This window comes from Artemia franciscana, unplaced genomic scaffold (assembly GCF_032884065.1).
Source record: "Artemia franciscana unplaced genomic scaffold, ASM3288406v1 PGA_scaffold_36, whole genome shotgun sequence".
Classification (NCBI taxonomy): Eukaryota; Metazoa; Arthropoda; class Branchiopoda; order Anostraca; family Artemiidae; genus Artemia; species Artemia franciscana.
In genome coordinates, this window is record NW_027062672.1 from 272,587 (window position 1) to 291,704 (window position 19,118).

Below are 19,118 nucleotides of genomic sequence, written 5' to 3' on the forward strand. Positions count from 1 at the left end.
ATTTATTTATTTCAATATTTCAATTCTAAGTTTTTTACAACTTTTCTCATATCCTCCCGTATTTTTTTAACTAATTCATAATTTGTTTCCTTTTTATTAGGGTCTTCTGAAAGAAATTCGCACGCACGTGCTTGAGCATAACCACCCCCCAATTGCTACGAAATTGCAGGAAAGCCGTGGGAAACGATAATTTTTTATATATAAAATTATGAAGAATTCATGCCGAACTATACAACTTTCCACCAATCAAATAAAACGAAATGAAAACGTAGAAAAATGGGTATAATATTTCAAACTAGAAAGTGGAAAATGAAAGAAAATTATTTTTTCACTATTTATAATAAAAGTCTGAATATCGGCTTGACGTCTGAAATCCTTTATCAACATGAATGAAAAAAAACTAAATAAAACATATAATAAATAAAAACAGAAACAGACGATAAAAAATACTCACATTTTAATGCTGTCCAATATGATTATATTTACCAGCAATACCAACAAATCAAACAAAAGCAGGGAAAACCCCTCTTTGTTACTCTCCAAAACTTATCTCGGGAGGGGGGGGGGGGGTATGACAATAGTACTCTGGCGATAGAAAGACGAAACTAATAGTTGAATTGTGTGAAATCATTATAAACATCGTTCAAAAAAGTCCAATTTTAAAGTTATGACCAGGCGCATACGCAAGAATTTGTTTCGGTGGGCTCAATATTTCCATGTGGCAAAATTTTCGCACGAAAAAGAAATCCGCCTAAGGAAAATCAATTATATGCGATATAAAACTAATTATGGAAAGAATAGTAAAAGCTTCGTGATTTTACAGGGGGATTTTACGGGGGGGGGGCAATTTTATAACACAGAATGCGGTGTATGTTGTAATTTAATTGCTACCACAATGTAACAAAACATGTTTTGTAGCCTAAATTCTATTTCAAGCTAAGACTAACTCGTCTCATTGGGAGGGGGGTCAAGTATCTAAGATGTGTTTTTTTTTTATCACTGTTTATTTTGATTGTTCGTTTGATCTAAAAATAATATTCCAAATTTAGTATGAAGGAGGAAGGCCACCAACATTTTCTGTATGTTTTCTGACATTACAAAAAGACATTTAAAGTTTGGATAATTGCTATAACAACATTCAGCTAAATGGATTTAACTTTGATAAGAATAGAACAACTTCAATTTTAATTGTATTCAAATTAGTGTGGAGCTTTCTAAGTAGCGTGTCTCCAAGTGAGGAATTTATCACTTTTATTGCTATTTTATACCTCGTCCGGAAATAAAACAGTAATTTCACAGCTTCACTCCACTCCTGCAAAAATTATTTTATGTTGCTCTAAAAGTGATCTTCAATAAGATATAATTAAGTGATTCTAGATGATCGTATGTTCGGTCTCCCCATTTGACAGAAACACTTTTCCAAACCCAAACATAAACCTAAGTTTTTAAAAATGAGGTTATGTCTTCCTATTAAAAGTCTAACCTGAGCCTCAGGTGCGTACAAAGGATAGAAGGGTTCTGGTTTTTAGCCCTCCATCCATTTCGAAATATTTTTCTGACTTGTAAATTGGTCACAAAAATGTAGGTCAAAAGACTATTTCTAGTAAAAGAAAAAAACGATTTTTTTTTCCAACTCGTTAGTTCATTTAAAAAGACAGATAAAAAAACCCTACCTCCCTCCCCTTCTGGGATGAAACTTCTTTTGATAACCACCTAATGGAAAATCTTTTTGTACCCCCTGACAAAAAAAAAATCATGGATCACTGATGGACTCAGTGAACCTAAAATGCGTTGTTAAGTAAATGGTAGCTTATTACAGTTACTTTAAGGTAAATACGTTATCTTATCATTAATTGTAATTTTTATTTTACATTATTATTATTGTTATTTATATATTATTATTTTATTATTATATATTGATAATTATTTTCTTACTACGAGTAAGAATCTTACACATATTGTAAATATTAAGGCTCCCATTTGGTTAAGGGAGGTGCAAATAAAGTTTCATGTCCCCGGCCCCATTTACATTCACTAAACCACTGAAAAAATAAGCCTTACAAAATAAATGATATGACGTAATTCTTGCTTCATATTATTGATATTAAGCAAGCATATTTTGCATATTTTGAATGTCATTTTCAAATTTGATTGGTCAATTTAAAGTTGCATTTTCCTCAGTGTTGATACGTTGAATCATGAAAATAAATAAACAAAAACAATCAGTTAAATTTGATATTTGACATTAAACAATCAACTTCATATTTGACAAAATATCAAACAATCAATAACAAATAGTTTTTGAAAAGCTGAAATTAAGGAGATGGTAGCCCTGGTCTTTGATTACAGCTAAAAAAAAAAAAAAAAGAAAAAAAGCCCCTCCTACTCCGTTGCTATAACTGTCATTCGTATGGTCATATATCTATCGCCTGTAAGGCTACTGCCCGTTCTTCACGCTGTGGACAAGAAGAACACTCCAGCAAACGTGATTCTCCCAGCCTGAAAAATGTCCAGTCTTTGGTGTTCACGTCATACAAGACCTAGAACGTCTTACATACCTTTGAGTCCCAATTGGAAAAAATCTCTGATCGACACAGGTTTTGCTTAAAGCTTTTTTGCGAATAAAACTAGGAAGGTATATGGCCTGTTGGTAGCGCTGAAGTTTAAGTTTAACCGTAGCATCCTTGCTACTTTATATAATACTTTTGTAGTTCCGCATTTGCTTGCGCTTGCCGCATTTTGGTCTCTTTTCTCGCAGACGGATGTCAGCGACATAAGAAGAGCTTTTACAAATATGCAAAATATCTGCTAAGATTGCCTCTTTGGACCAGTAATGCAACTCTGTCAACACGTTATGGAGTAGCTAGTCCAGTGCGTACAGTAGAAAAGCGAAATGAGCCTTATATAACACGAGTGGGCAGTAATAGCACTTTGCTAAGTGTTTTCCGATAGTTTTTTCATGTTATAAATGCTGACTTTGATTTCGTTTTTAGAAGTGTGTTTCTTTTTGTTTTTTTTTTTCGTAATTACTCCGTCAGTTTTGTATTTTTGCAATATGACGGGAAATAAACACATACATACATACAAAATAAAAATTCCGCGGGACACATTTTAGGTCTATTCTTACCTAAGACCTGGCACTCTCTAGTCATTTTCTTTTAGCTGTTTTTCATTATAATTTTTGTTTTGATAGTATCACGTTTTCGTCAGTATTACCCGAGTCTAGGCTAGAGAGTGTCATATGTTTACTAAAGAGTTTTAATGGTAACTTTGAGCCCCCCAAACATTTGTCCGACTCCTAAAAACATAACAAAAATGAATAAAAACAAGCTTTTATGCGTTTTTTAATGTTTTTCTTTTTAATATTATTAAATACAAAATTTGAGGTTAAAATTTAAATCAGTTAAATTAAAATTTTCGTTCGTAAAAATTAACAGAAAGTTGATTTCCAAAAGTAGCTACAGTCTTATAGAAAAGGGGAATGTGGGGCAGCCACCCTTTGCTTCGCAACCTCTTCCTAATTACCATCCCCAGATTGCATCACTTGCTCATTTAGATCTGAGTCGACATTGACTGTGCTTACAAAGTCACGCCACTGACCTCCGTCCCAAACCAAATAACCGTCGGTAACAGGACTTTAACCTCCCGTAATTCCTGGACCTTCCATATCTTTGGATGAATTAATTATAGAAGTACATAACACTTACTGACCCCTCTCTCTATAATACTGAGCCTCTTCGACGTTCCACCTCCTCGGGTAAACAAGCAATATGTCTTGGCAACTCCCCATTTAATGCTGAACCTTCCCCCTGGGTAAACTACTTATAGTAGTAAATTAAACAATTAGTGAACCCTCCTCTCCTTAATACTAAAACTCTTCGACATTTCACCTCCTTGGGCAAATTATTTATATATGTACATAAGGTATTTTCTGAAACTTCCACATCCCTGGGTAAATTAATCATAGAAGTAAATGATGACCCCTCCTCTCCTTAATAATGATGATAGAAGATAATAAGCTTACCTAAGCTATGTATGTCAGGTGACTGATTTTTCTTCTAACGATAATTTCGACAGGACCTGTGCCTGTCATCATCAGGTTAATTCAAATTTCTTGCCGGAAAGTAAAATCACTAAATAAATAAAACTAAAAACACTGAACAACACTAATTATGAGCCGAACCTGGACATTATAATAATTATTGAACCCTGAATACCGAACCTCTTCGACATTTCACCTCCTTGGGTGAATTAACCATATAGGAATACACTATGGGTTCGACTCCTCCTTCAAGATGAGCTTTCGACATCCTCTGACGAATTAATAACATTATAATAATTATTGACCCATTAACTCCTTAATACCGAGCCTCTTCGACATTTCACCTCGTTGGGTAAATTAACCATAAAGAAATATACGATGCCTTCGACCCCTCATTAAAGCTGAGTTTTCGACATCCTCCGACGAAATAATGACATTATAATAATTATTGACCCTGAATACCGAACCTCTTCGACATTTCACCTCCTTGGGTAAATTAACCATATAGGAATACACTATGGGTTCGACTCCTCCTTCAAGATGAGCTTTCGACATCCTCTGACGAATTAATAACTTTATAATAATTATTGACCCATTAACTCCTTAATACCGAGCCTCTTCGACATTTCACCTCGTTGGGTAAATTAACCATATAGGAATATACTATGTGTTCAACCCCTCCTTAATGCTGAGCTTTCGACATCCTCTGACGAATTAATAACATTATAATAAGTATTGACCTCTTCACTCCTTAATACCGAATCTCTTCAAAATTTCACCTCCTTGGGTAAAATAACTATATATAGGTGTATGCCACATTTTGGCCACCCTCCCTTTAATGCTGCACCTTCCTCATATTTAGGTAAGTTATCAATGGTAGCCGTCACTACTTTCGGCCCATCCCTCCCATTGAAAGTTCAGCAAAGGTTTCCTGTTACTTTTGTATTATACCCACGCCACTCTAGTTCTTCATCTGAGTAGAACCGGTTTCTCTCTGTATTTCATTATGTGTCAGCATGTCTTCAGTATATCCGTATTTCAGTATGTCTGTTGGTATTTTGGTAAGGTTAGGTATTTAATATAATGCGTTCTTGGCGGCTTGAGTTCCATAATTCTCTGTTATAGTTTCCATAACTTTGTTACTAAAGTATTATATTCTCATCGTACTTAGGTATATTTTATTTGGATTAACCTGCCTTCACTTCTTGATTGGGCTGGCTATAATACATAAGTACCCATTTCCTGATAATAGAATAACCCCAACAGCACGTTTCATCGTTCAAATCTAGTAAAAAAAATTGTTGAAAATCATATTGCGTCTTATCCTAAAAAAAAAAATCTAGCTTAAAAGATTGATTCATTACAAAGCCAAAAAAAATCCTAATTCCTTTACTACAGTGAATTGCGATTACAAATGAATCAAGGCGTCACAAACAGACTCCCTTTATATGGTCAGGAACACACAAAAAAATCACTAACACGCACGACAGATCATAAGCAAAAAAGGTGTGACCTGTATTCGAGTTGCAATTTAGTACTTTGTTAATCTTAAGCGTTGAAGCAATTTTAACGCAAGGCCTTTCAATTGCTATTGTCGATCAGAACACTAAATTGTACCTACTCAGAGGTCATGCGTCATGGTCGGGCCAAAAATTAGTATTATTAGCCTATTGAACCCGTTGCAAACAGGTTTATTACTGCTGACAAATCATTGCAGCACCAAGGGGTCTGGACCCATGATCCCAGTGGACGCTCCTTATCCACCCATTCTCTTCAAAGCTTCATTCTAATAAAGTTCACATTTACTTTAAACCTTTTTCCAATCCTCCTGTATATAATTTTTCTTGGACGTAATGTGCATGCCACTAAAACCGTATCAATAGCCCTTCTAAGCAGAAAAACCACTAATATTCTTATTCTTACGTGTGTATCTTATAGCTAGGGCCGCATCCAGGATTTTTTCAGGGGAGAGGGGGTCCAAACCCCCTGGATATGGCCTAGCTTATAGCCTAGCAATTTTATATGTATTCACCTCCTATACAGGTCATGGAGCCTTTGTTGTACTTAGTGTTGTATATTGGTTGTTTTTTTGCTTTTGTTTAGCTGGAATATATTTTATGCTAGTATATAGCTAGGATCTTTACTATGTATAAAAATACATACATAAAAAAACAAATGGGTTGATACTACGTCCCTAGAGTTTTAGATTGATGAGTCACTACCAATGGCATATCAAGGATTTCGTTCAGGAGGGGGTAAAAAAAAATTTACGTTCAAAAAGTTGTTTACGAGCATTTTTGTTATTTTGCAAATGAGCAAAATTTCTGAGGTTCAAACTCTATACCCCCCCCCTTGGATACGACCTTTAATCTGGATACGACTCTATTTAATCTTCCAATTACCTGAATATTGAGATGGCTAAGAATTAGACATAGGCCTACCTAAAGAATCAGAATTTCATCACGATTTCAAAAATAACATTCATTTGTGCCGCAACTGAACTTTACCACCATTACTACTCTAATGGTTAAATATATAGCTTGAATTGTACATATGCACTGAATTGTCCGTTGTTTTTTTTTACAAAAAAATTAATTTGATTTGAAGAAAAGTGATGTACGGAAAAAGAATTAAATTACTAAGAAGAATAGGGTGATGGAATTAAAGAAAACCGATGAAAATCTATGAAAAGAAGAAAAAAAGAACAAAAGAAGAGAAAAAAAAATCAGTATATAGCCTACGTAACATTCTCAATATTCGGTTTACCACCCTTCTTTACCCTCGTTTATCACCACTTACCAACGTACTCGTTTATCACCACTAACCACCGTTCTTTTTTAACACCAGTTTACCCTAGGAAAACTTACCACCCCTTGTAAAATACTGATGACGAATAGTTTTTCAGATTGTATTAATCGAGGGACTGCCAACTCTTGTACACCAGGTGTCGCGTGCTACACGAACCGAAAGTGTTCTACCCGTGCCAGGACAAATGATGCGCTAAGATGTATACCAGATGCGGTCTGTGGGAAACCCTTCCACCTTAAAAATAACTTCCTGGTCTCTGGCACAATAGATTTAGAAAAATATAAACCTTATCTCAACGAAAAATATAAGAATAACAAACTTAGTAAGCACAACCATTTAAGTATTGATATAAAAATTATTAAAAGCTCCCTGGGAGCATAAGAAATTTAATTTTTTTTAATGTTTTGTAGACATGTACACCAGGCAGTGGAGATAGAAACCCCTGGATCTCAAAAATAGCTTCCTGGGGAGTAATAGACCTTGAAGATAAAAATATCGTTTAAACTTCTTTCAGGATTCTACAGATATGAAAATATCGCGAGTCAGTTTATTTGAACCTGTGTTGTAGATATATTTGGCATGAGCTGTGAAAAAATTTTTTAATTCGTTTTAAGTTTCAACTTCGCTCTTTTCTTCCATCATATATATTTTTTTAACAAATAGGCTATTCATTAAAAATCGTTCTTAAGACTTCTTCCGGCCTAACATATCAGGTACTTGTTTGTTAGACGAAACACACCCAAGAAGTGAAGTTAGGTTAAGCTTAACGAAATGTTACCTTCAAGTAACGTTTAGTTTGTATGATAATATTATTCGGGCTATATATTTGCACATTAGGGGGCGGGGTAAAGTATTTGTACATCGCCCTTAACCTAACATAACCTAACCCCCATCCTCGCCTAATGTGCAAATATATAGCCCAATTTATGCAAGTCCAATGTATTCTATAGCCCGTCACTTGTCTTTTTGGCTATGAAACCGGTTTTCTGATATCTAACCCAGGCGTAATTCTTGAGTGTGTTTCGTTTAATTAACAAGTACCACGTATCACAATAAAAAATATTACCTATCTAGATAAAATCTTATTTAGATATGTACATCACGTGGCGGAGAGAGGGCAACCCCTCAATCTACGAAACTACATTCCGGGCACATTAGACTTTAGAACATCAAAATCTTATCTAGATATGTACACCACGCGGTAGAGAGAGGCCGACCCCTCAATCTAAAAAACAACATTCCGGGCATAATGGACTTTAGAACATCAAAATCTTTTCGAGATACATACACCACACGGTGGAGAGAGGGCAACCCCTCAATCTAAAAAACAACATTCCGGGCATAATGGACTTTAGAACATCAAAATCTTTTCGAGATACATACACCACACGGTGGAGAGAGGGCAACCCCTCAATCTAAAAAACAACATTCCGGGCACAATAGACTTTAGAACATTAAAATCTTATCTAGACATGTACACCACGTGGTGGAGATAGGGCAACCCCTCGATCTCGAAAACAACGTTCTGGGGCATAATAGATTTTAGAACACAAAAATCTTATCTAGACAAGAATAGCGATGATAACAGCATTAGCAATGAAAACCCATCCAAACAAAATCGGGAGATTTAGACAAGACATTTAACTTGTAAAGAACACAGGTACCTGAGTTACTACAGACACAACACCTGTCCAAAATAGTTGATACCAAGGCGAGTAGACGAAGAATCAGTTTTGTGTCAAGCAACCCTGCCAAAAAAGGGATTTTATAGGATTTGTATTCATCCTACCAATTATTTTTTATATGGCAGATGTTTAGCTACTTGTACTACCCAGAAAATAAGCAGGCAATTATTAAGGACAGAGCCAAGTTACAATTAAGGACAGTTTAGTTGTCTGTGAAAAAATAACATGTAAATACAGTGTTAACTGTCAAGCCTAAAAGAACACATGCACAATTTGATGAAGATATAGGTGCACATGGATCTAACCATAAGGGGACGGGACAGAAACCTTTTCTTAGGAGTAGGGGGAGGAGGTGTAGCTTGGAACAAAGTCAGAGGGAATCCACCCTTACAAACGTAAGTTGATGTGGGGCACAGAGCTGTGCCCCCCCATACCAAATTGTGGCCAATATTTTGGTACGGGGGCGAGAATTTAGGGAGGGGAGTGGCAATCGTCCTTCCTGTATTTTAATAATATTTTTTTTACATTTTCATTATGCAAAATAAAAAAACAACAAAAACACTTCCTTCCTAGATTTTGAAAATCTGTGTTGCCCCCCCCCCTATATTTTCGTGTGTTGGGCCACCCTAGCCCACCCCTTCAATAGTTTCAAGCACCGACTATTCAAGATTATATTTGTAATTATGATGATGTCATTTTCTATGTTATGTAAGTACCTTTTTACTCTTATCCATACAGTACAAATTGCCAACAACATAATTTAGCCTTATTGAATTTAGCTAGTTCACTATACATTAGGCTGTTTTGTATCGTTATGTTTTTTTTTTTAATGAATTCTTTTCTCCAAAAATTTTTTGAATTTAGTCCAATACCTTTCTATCCCATTTTTATACAGGTAGAAGTCTAGATGTTGAAGACCGAAATCGATGTCACTGGCTTCAATTCACCGAAATGTAGGGGGGGGGGCAATGTTTCTGTTTGTCTTTTACTTTTTCAATGGAAATACCTAAAGCAAAGCCATTTTCAATAGAAATACTAAAAACTTGTATTTTTACAGAATCTAGGGGAGGGGGACAAATCCCTCATCGTGAATTGGTACACTGATTGCTATTTTTCTAAGGCACGAGAGCATAATACAAATAATTTACTTGGTTTTAATTTGCGCAAATACAATCGTAAATAAGAATATAGTTTTATGTTTTATATAATAATTAGAATCAAGAGAGTAGATGTTATCGGTCTCTCCAGATTCCGTTTCCTTTCTCATGACCTAGAGATTTTTTCCCTTCCTCCGTTCAACTTACTCCTCCTACCAAGGAGGAGTTATTATGGTAAATTACCAATTATGGTAATTTATGCTGTTTTAGAGTTTTTACTTGTGACACGGAGTAGAGCTCTTTTAGGATTTTGTTGAGCTTATGCCACTGGTGTGGCATAAGGTAAGAAGGGGCGCTTACGGCATCACGGAGACTATGTACTCTTAACAAGCATCATAACTCAGACCTATTAGGTCATTTGTTTTTTGCTAAGCATTTTAGAAATTTTTAGTTGATTAAGAGAAAGTCTTTTATGTAATTGTTTTTATTGAACATATTCATTAATGACATGTTTTTTTTAATAAATTAACAATTGTTGCTTGAAAAAAGCACATCTTTAGTTAAACATTATCTTATCTCAGTAAATAATTTAGATATCGAAGAGGGATAGCCAGGGGATTTATATCAAAATTTCCAAATTATATTTAGAGGAAAAGGCTATATTAAAAGCAATTAAAACGTACTTTTCTGAGGAGGTTAATGGCACAACTTTAACTGAATAACGGAGTGCATACAAATATATTGGATTTTATTCTAAGGACTCAAGAGACATTCTACGTGCTTGATGGGGTGGACAATAAAATCCAACATGGTTTACTCATACAATGCGAAACTCCCAAATTACAGCTAGTTAAATTAATACATAAGCAATTAACAGGAACACCCATAGATTTTTGGTAAGATTAAGAAAGGGACTTATAAATATTTATCTAGTGTCCTCACAGAACAAAATACAGCACGCGGAAAACAGAATATTAATCTGTCCAATAGTCAGACCAGTGGACAGATTGTTAATGTTTCTGTTTTGTCTTACGGAGCGAATCTTCACATAGTGACAATGTGCTGAACAGCTTGGCGTCAATTCGGGAAGGGGGCTTGTTCCCCTAGACATTATTGCCTCCCACCCTAGAATTTGAAGATTAGCTTTTTTATTGGGAGGGAGTAGGCATACTTTCATTATAAATAACTTTTTTGGGGGGTGGAAAAATGTCTTTTTTGGTTTTTCATGGGAAAAATTTTAAAAAACGACAAACTGTTCCCCCTTTCTTTTAAAACATGCACTTTAACGCATAATTTTTTGTGAACTAACAGCATTATTTGCCGTCTGTCTGTTTTGGATCCTCAGGTTCAGGAATTGATCTGGCATCAGGTGCGTACATACAAGATGAGGGCCTGCAGAACCGTAAATTCCCTAAATCTCCAGACCTTCCCGGCTTCTCAACTTCGTACATTCCCCCTATTTCCGAGTGTTTTTTGAACGATTTTACTGCCCTTTCTCTAAATTTATTCCTGCCTGATTCTGCAGCCACTTGTGCTGATGCACGGGGTCTCTCCGGACCAAAATACTCACTTAAATGAGTTTTAAAAATTTGTCTACAGCCGTTACGACATGGCTATGGGATCAGGCTGAGTCAAAGAACTTTTTTTTTAATTAGACATCTAAGTTAGGCTATATGCAACACCGAAACAAAATTTCAAAAAAGCTCATCAAAATTTCAATAGAAACCACCTTTTGATGATAATTATATAATGGTAACAATCTAAAATGCCATTATTTTATCTTTATTTTACAGTTCAGGGGGTCTTGACTCTCCAAAACCCCAATGCCGACACTTGTCGCTATGAACTTCATTCCCATACATATTTGTTTGTTAATCATTTTTCATTAGAAAATATTTTTATTGCCTTATTGTTATAGATGAAATAGGAATAGCAAAGAAATATGTTTGGGAATGAAGTTCGCATCGGTTTGCTTGGATGTACACCGAACCATAACACAGAAGCACTTTTAAGGAAATTTTGATAAAATGTTGATCCGTAATGGAAGGTGATGAAGTTCAAACTCGGAGCCCCGGGCATCACACGGAAAATACTGGATAAATGTTCTGGCTCAAACCATCAAACCCAAATTCAAATGGCACATCTGATACTTGAACCATCCAGAAAACAAAAAAAAGTTCTGCACAAAAAATTTTCGCCACTCTATTTCGGTTCTCTTGAAAAACAACAAAAATATCACGATACGTTCTTGTTAAAGAAAAAAAACCGACGAAACTAGAATAGAATTATCAAACCAAAGAAGCGAATAGCCTAACATTAATCAATCTAATCCTAACGATAGTGCTTCTTGCATTTCAACAAGCCAAAAGATAAAACCTTAACCTCATCCAAATTTAGATACATCAGCTTTTCACTTGTATAATTACTGCATAATTAAACAATTAACTCGTCTTTTCTTCAATCAAGTTTTGAACCCCTATCCAAACAACAGATGGGTAGCTACCATAAAAGGCAAAAGTAAAGAGAGCATGAGTCATCCTGCATCAACGGTTTCTTCCAGAGCAGGTTCTCAACTATAAATTAGTATGCAAGTCCATTTTCATCACTAAAATACCAAGTTCCGGCACGTTAATTATACTTACCTTAGTAAAAAGTGGATGTTGCTCTTATGAAATACGTATATGAACGATACAATATAACGGGTTGCGAAATTTTTCTTAAGATTAATTTTAAGTGAAAGGCCTATCTTGTATAGCAGAAACTTTTGGATATTTCCAGGGAGTTGGGGAAGGGGTGTTGTCATTGACCCACAAAAATGTTTAAAATTAAGATATTTTAGTCTAAAAGCCAAGAATTCATTTTAGTTCCATTAGCTTCCACAGGTTTCTTTATTTCCATTTAATTAGCCAATTCTCGTTGTTTTTCAAGGTCGTTCCCTCGCATGCCCAGTAAAGACTCGTCCGTATGCGTCCCTCTTAATCATTCTCCTGTTTTATTCCTCATTGGAAATTATGCGACGTCACTACGTTTCCCATTCGGCTATTTTATATTCTAGCCTACTATTGCGGTTACATTTAGCTATACATTGATAATGAATTTTATGAATTGGCTTTGATATTAAATTACAAACTGGCAGTCCTGTTCGCACATATTGCAACCTAAAGCAATGTAAATAAGCAGCGATAATTATTCTGCTACTCCTCATTCCTACTCCTGTATAAACCTCTTGCTCTTTAATTTTTTATTCCTTCCTCATACTCCTCAACTCCACTCGAAATGCATGCTTTTGAACCCTCACCCCCCCAAAAAAAAAGAAGAAAAAATCTTTCAAGAAATTGTAAATCGAATGAACTTCATTTTTTCCGCTTTTATAAAAAGCAAGTTTCATCCAGGAAAAAGTCCGGAATTTTAAAAGGGGAAACAAAAAGTAAAATCCAGTAAAATTGCGAAAAATCATTTCCGGAATTCAAATTAGCAAAAAAAAACGGAAATGATATCATTCACGGAGGCGTGGTACTTTCCGAAGAGTCTGACACAAATAAAATTAGCAATTTCATTTAGCCAATTCAAAAAAGGAAACCAGCAAACAATGATTTAAACAAATACTAAATTTGCATGTCTATTTGAAAAATATAATAAAGTGCTTCTTAAAGTACTTTTTAGAGTTTTACGGTTGTTAGTAAATGTCTGACCTATACGCAACTACAATAGCAAGGTGAAGTCAACTGTGGAAACTCAAAATCATGTTGTACTACATGAACACAAACATTTTTTACCAGGGGGTGACTATAAAAAGATCTTAGTTTCAATAAAGTGCCAATAAATTCAGAAAAACTTAAGATTTTGGGGGCTTGGGCCCCAAAGCCCCCCCCCCCTTCCCCTCCCTCTTCGAAGGAGTTTGATGTTACAAAACATATATTTTGTATAAAAGTATTTGATACTTGTGTCTTATAGCCACCACACTCTGAAGTGAAGTTAGGTTAATCATAATGAAATATACCAAAATATGATGAAAATATAACAGTATAGTAGCAAAATTTTGGAAACTAAAACAAAGAATGATAGAAGGGGGCCGCCCTCACCGCTCTATATTAAATACAACCTAAATTAACCTAACCAAAATCCCAACTTAATATTTAATTAAAATATAGTTCCAATGTAATTTCCCACCGAGCCGAAACTAATATTGTCTGGTATAAAGATCATGAAATCGGTTATTTTCTCATGTTGGCTATACAAAATCTTGAGAGAACTTGAGTGCGGTGGCTTTAAGACATTTTCTGAGAGTGCAAGCAAAAATACGGTTTGAACACATCAAACTTCATGAGTGTGGCCGGGATAACACGTGAGTAGCCCTTTTTAAGGTTTGCAATAAAACTAGAAACCTTATTCAGGAAAATAACCGTTCAGGAGTTATCCCTTTACTTGACCACGAATCATTACACATTATTTCATGTGAATGTTTTACTTTTTCTCGGCTTCGTGTTGACCTCTCCCAGTCCCTAAGTGTTGCGCCATCTGATATATTTGATCAAAATAATTGATCATCTCGTAATAGAAAAAATATATTCGAATTGCTTTTGACACTAAGTCAGACTTCAATCCTGTAATGGCGAGTCATATTGTGTGGGAATATGACGCCTGAATCAGCGTGCCACTAAAAAAAAATAAAATAAAATAAAAAACTTTTGGCTTCTTAAAACTTATTTCGGTACTTCATAATTATACGGAACACACTCACGAATTACGCTTAGGTTACATCTCAGAAAACCGGTTTAATGGCTAGAAAGACAAGTGACGGATATACAATGCATTGGACTTCGGCAAAATGCATTGAACTTGTACAATTTGGGCTATATATTTGAGCATTGGGAGGGGGGTAAGGTTAAGGGCAAATTCCAAATACTTTATCCCCCCCCCTCTTAAATGTGCGAACATATAGCCCAAATTATATTGTTATATGAACTAAAGATTATATGAAGGTTATATTTCATTAGGATTAACCTAACTTCAATTTTTAGGTGTGTTCCGTATTATTGAAAGGTGCCGTCATTTCTTATTTTCTTTTCTCTTTTTTGCATTGGATTCATTGGAATCTATTTATTCTGTTTAATTTCATTTTTGTATTCCATATATTTTTTTTTGTCTCTGTAAGTGACTTTTTTTCTCTGAATTAGTGACTCGTATGTCTTCCCCTATTTTACAGGCCAAGGAGCCTTTGGGGAGTTTAGTACAGTTTATAATCGTATGTGTGTTTGATTATAAATAAATATTATTTTATCTTACCCTTACTCTCAAAACTATATAAGCACAACATTATGTAGTTAGCTGCACATTTCAATTAAAACTGTATATTACACCTAAATAATTAAATAATATAACTGAAAATCATAATATAATTATAGTTATAATACAATAAATATAAGTGAATTGCAACCATATATTATGAAGTGGTCCAATTTTTTTCGGTGCAGGAAAAACTAACCCGGGAGAAAACACATGGCAATTATACTAAGACTACCCCCCCCCCGTGGTTTTGACGATATCAGCTTTAATACTCATTTGAAAAAAAAATAAAGTGATAAAAAATCTAGAAAAATGATTTAACCTCAATTAAAAATGTCCAAATTAACATTCCCTCACCAAGTAAAACATTTGGAACTAGATCCCTTTGAGGCTAGCGCCTCAGGATTACTTACTCCTGCCCTCTTCTCAGTGGACTTAGAGGGATGAGGATCGGAATTCATTTAACTAGCTTAAAAGCTGTGAATTCTAGAAATACATATGACACCAGAGTACCGACACGGTTCGATTGGGGGAGGGGCAAAGCTTTAGGGAAAACAGATGATTTATAGTCCAACAAAAATATTTGTAACCCAAAATATCCAGTTCTTGGCAGATTCTCTGTTACTTTCCCAAGAATTCCGCATGGCAGTCCTTGGACGGTACACTATATTCTACCTCAAAGTAGTTTTGCTTGCTGGTAGACTGGCTGGAATCTCTTTACAGCAATATACTCAAAACACTAGAAAATTTCTTTGAAAAAAAAGATCTTACTTGTAACTGAATGTCTCCTGTTGTTTGGTAATTGAGTGGTCTTCTGTTGCTGGTGACCTGAGTTCACAGGAAGACAATTCATTGAAAATATAGAGCCCATATTTTCAGTGGGGTTTTTGCTGTCCTTTTGATTCGAATCAACCCCCGAAGATCCTAAAATAGTGATACAAAACATTCATCAAAATAGATCGATCTTGGTCTGAACTTGACTTTTCTCTAAAATCTTATGTCATAAATATAAGTTTACAAATAAAAATCTAAAACCACCCAATTAGCGGCGCATTAGTGATATATATATATATATATATATATATATATATATATATATATATATATATATATATATATATATATATATATATATATATATATATATATATATATATATATATATATATATATATATATATATATATATATATATATATATATAGTATATATATATAAATCTTATTCAAATATGTATCATATTCTAAAAAACTATCCTTTTTTCAGAAAAATAACATTTTTATCAAGTAACTATCTTTTCTTAAACCCTGGCTAAGCTTTTATCTTCTTAAAACAGTCTAAATCATATAAATTTTAATGTATTTTCTGTTTTTTCTTCTTCTTTTTTTTCAAAACATCCTGTATATCTAACCTAGAATATCGCCAAACAGTCATTTAAATTATAAGAATCTTCACCGACAATTGTTAGCCATAAAGCCGTTATTGGCCACGAAAACTCAATTGTTGATTAATGGGATTCCACCATTTTGGATTGTCAATCAACACAGCACAAGAAAGCGCATTATGGCTAACGATGACTCATTCATTTTGATATATCTATAAAGTTTCTAAAAAGAAGAAAATAATAGAAAAAATTCAAATGAAGAAACGACATAGATTAACTACTCCTTCGAATAATGCATTGCAGCACCGAACCGCCTAAGGCCAACACAGTTAAGAACCCTCCTCCCCAAACCCAGTCTATTCCAACCTTCATTGTATAATTTCTAAATCTTATTCAAGGAAAACTATTGTTTTTCTAACAAACTTCTACTGCTAAGTTACCTGAGGCCATTGCAGTGCAAAGCCACGTCAATTACTTGGCTTTATTTAACTGAAGCTTCGCCACTCCTCGAGAGAGGAGCCTTGCGACAGGAAGGGTTGAACCCCCAGTCCCAGAGTTTCTAAGCGTAGCTTTATCCACTTGGTTGTCACAAGGCTTTATTAACAGCTCATTGCAACATCAAGTCACCTGATTCCAACGTACAACTGTGCATGCTTCGTCACTTCCTGCCCAATCTACTCAAATCTTCGCGCTTTATCCCCTTTCATGAAGCTCCAATTTACTCTAAATCTTTCTAATGACTTCTTTCCACCCAATTGGGAGATGACCTACTTTTTGCTTGGCATCAGGGGGATGGCAAAGAGGGCAATCCGAGGAGACGTTTACTTTTAGAAATCACGCGAACCGGGTGGCACGTGGCAAAATTGGCGGAAGTATGCCACGAGCGGTGAAAGCGAGCCAAGCGTGGCGGAAACTGTGCCAAGCATTGTGGAAGCTGTGCCAAACATGGTCAAACTGTGCGGTACACGTGATGCTCTGAGATACACGTCAGGTGGTGGAATGTGGGTGCCCCCTCGGCACAATTTTCAGCTACCTAACATCGTTCATCTATAAAATGTGGCAAAGACATCTTAGCCTTTTTTTTATTGTGGCCATAGAAGGTGGATTCGAAACCAATTTTACATACAGCTTAGGGTTTGATACACAAACAGTCTAACAATACAGCGTATCGGCTAAGAACATTCAAAAAGCAGTATGTTACACAATATGAATATTACATAAGAGTGCCGGAAAAAGAATCGTTATAAACTTTTGATTGTTATCAATCAGTAACTATTTATAAATGTAAGATTTTAATGAGCGTCGAATACACGACAAATTCAATTTTGATATTAAAGGCAGTGTTTCCACTATCCCGAATTCTTTGAGGTTTCTTCAATTTCCCCTAAAAAAATATAGTCTCAAAAATCTCCCTAAACTAACGTTCGTAAATTCACAAACTTCAGCATGAAATACAGATTGTTAACGTTCGTTAACGTCCAATTTTATTGGAGATTTCGAGGAACCCAATTTTCTTTCGGGGAAATTTGAGAGAACCCCCAATAAAATCGGAATTGTTGAAAGCACTGATCAAAAATTACCACATTGGACTATCTTTATGAATGATGACATATGATATGACGCATTTTGAAAAAAAACGAACTTCTAAATGTCTTAGGAAGGACAACTTGGAATCAATAGATCTTGTTTTGTTTGGCTGGACGAATGACAAAAAAAAATCCTAAAAATCATATCTTTTGATCTACCAAATCCAGAATGTGCCACAATATTACGTCATAGGCGTAACTTCACCGAGAGATCACACACACACACAAAAAAAAATTTTTTTAAATAAGTAGGCAGTAGCCATAGCCCTTAAATTCAAAGCACAAGCATTCTTTTCAGCTATAAAAGAAAACAGAGCCGACTTTCTTGATATAGCCTCTAATAAAAAGCTTTATTTTTACAGGCCTACAAATCAAATCAAATCATGTTATTGCAAAACCTACCGCAGTTTCCATTCAACCTTAAAAGGATGTAGCCTATAACACAACCTTTACTTATGGCAAAATTCCCCTCATAATAGAGCAATATAATATGTGCCAGTTGCCCAGAGATTTATGGAGGAATTCTTCCCGGGGGTGCGGGGGTAGGGAGGGGTGTAAGTATAAAAAAATGCTTTTATAATTTGAATCAGAAATGCCCATAATTTCGGAACATTTTAGGATTTCGGGGGGAGGGTACGAGGTCAACTCCTTACTTGCATTCCTAAAGGTGCCTCTGGTGTTCTTTTGCCAAAGGTGGTTCTTTGCACAAGATGTAAAGTAACAATAACAAATAAGATAAATACAATTAATATTTTAAATTGAGTTTTAATAATTAACTTTTGAATTTTCGGAATAACGCAAGATGGCAGTGAGTTATTTTTCCCATATGTAAGCTATGACTTCCTATCTTATCAGTTCTCCATGCTCTTTGATAGACCCCAAATATTTTAGGGTACTTTTCCACTCAGTGACTGATACAATAAAAGCAAAATCAGCAATTGATTTATTCTCAATTACTACTTAAGCATTTTTACAGGAGTAATTCAAAAGCCATCATGTGAAATGTGGGTGAAATGAGGCATTATGTAAATTTTTTCTCAACCTGTAAGATACATATCCTACATAAATGAAACTTAGAATACTCTATTTATTGGTCCTTATTTGATTTAGTCCAATGCAGGGACGCCGATTCACAAAAAAGTAGATGGGGGACGAGGATTTCTTTTTAATAGATACTTTAAAATCCAAGGTGGAGGTGTATTTTTTTCTTTCATAAAAATACCAAAATTA

The 19,118-nt window shown here is 35.0% G+C and overlaps 1 protein-coding gene across 4 annotated transcripts in view; it reads right to left on the minus strand.

Moving 5' to 3' along the window:
• Positions 1–19,118, minus strand: part of LOC136041733 (protein TANC2-like) — a 281,477-nt gene that overhangs the window by 133,428 nt on the left and 128,931 nt on the right. For all 4 annotated transcript variants that reach the window (XM_065726482.1, XM_065726481.1, XM_065726480.1 and 1 more), the window contains one exon: positions 15,690–15,842. In XM_065726482.1, the coding sequence (XP_065582554.1) occupies positions 15,690–15,842 (153 nt within the window). The remainder of the gene's footprint in view (positions 1–15,689; positions 15,843–19,118) is intronic.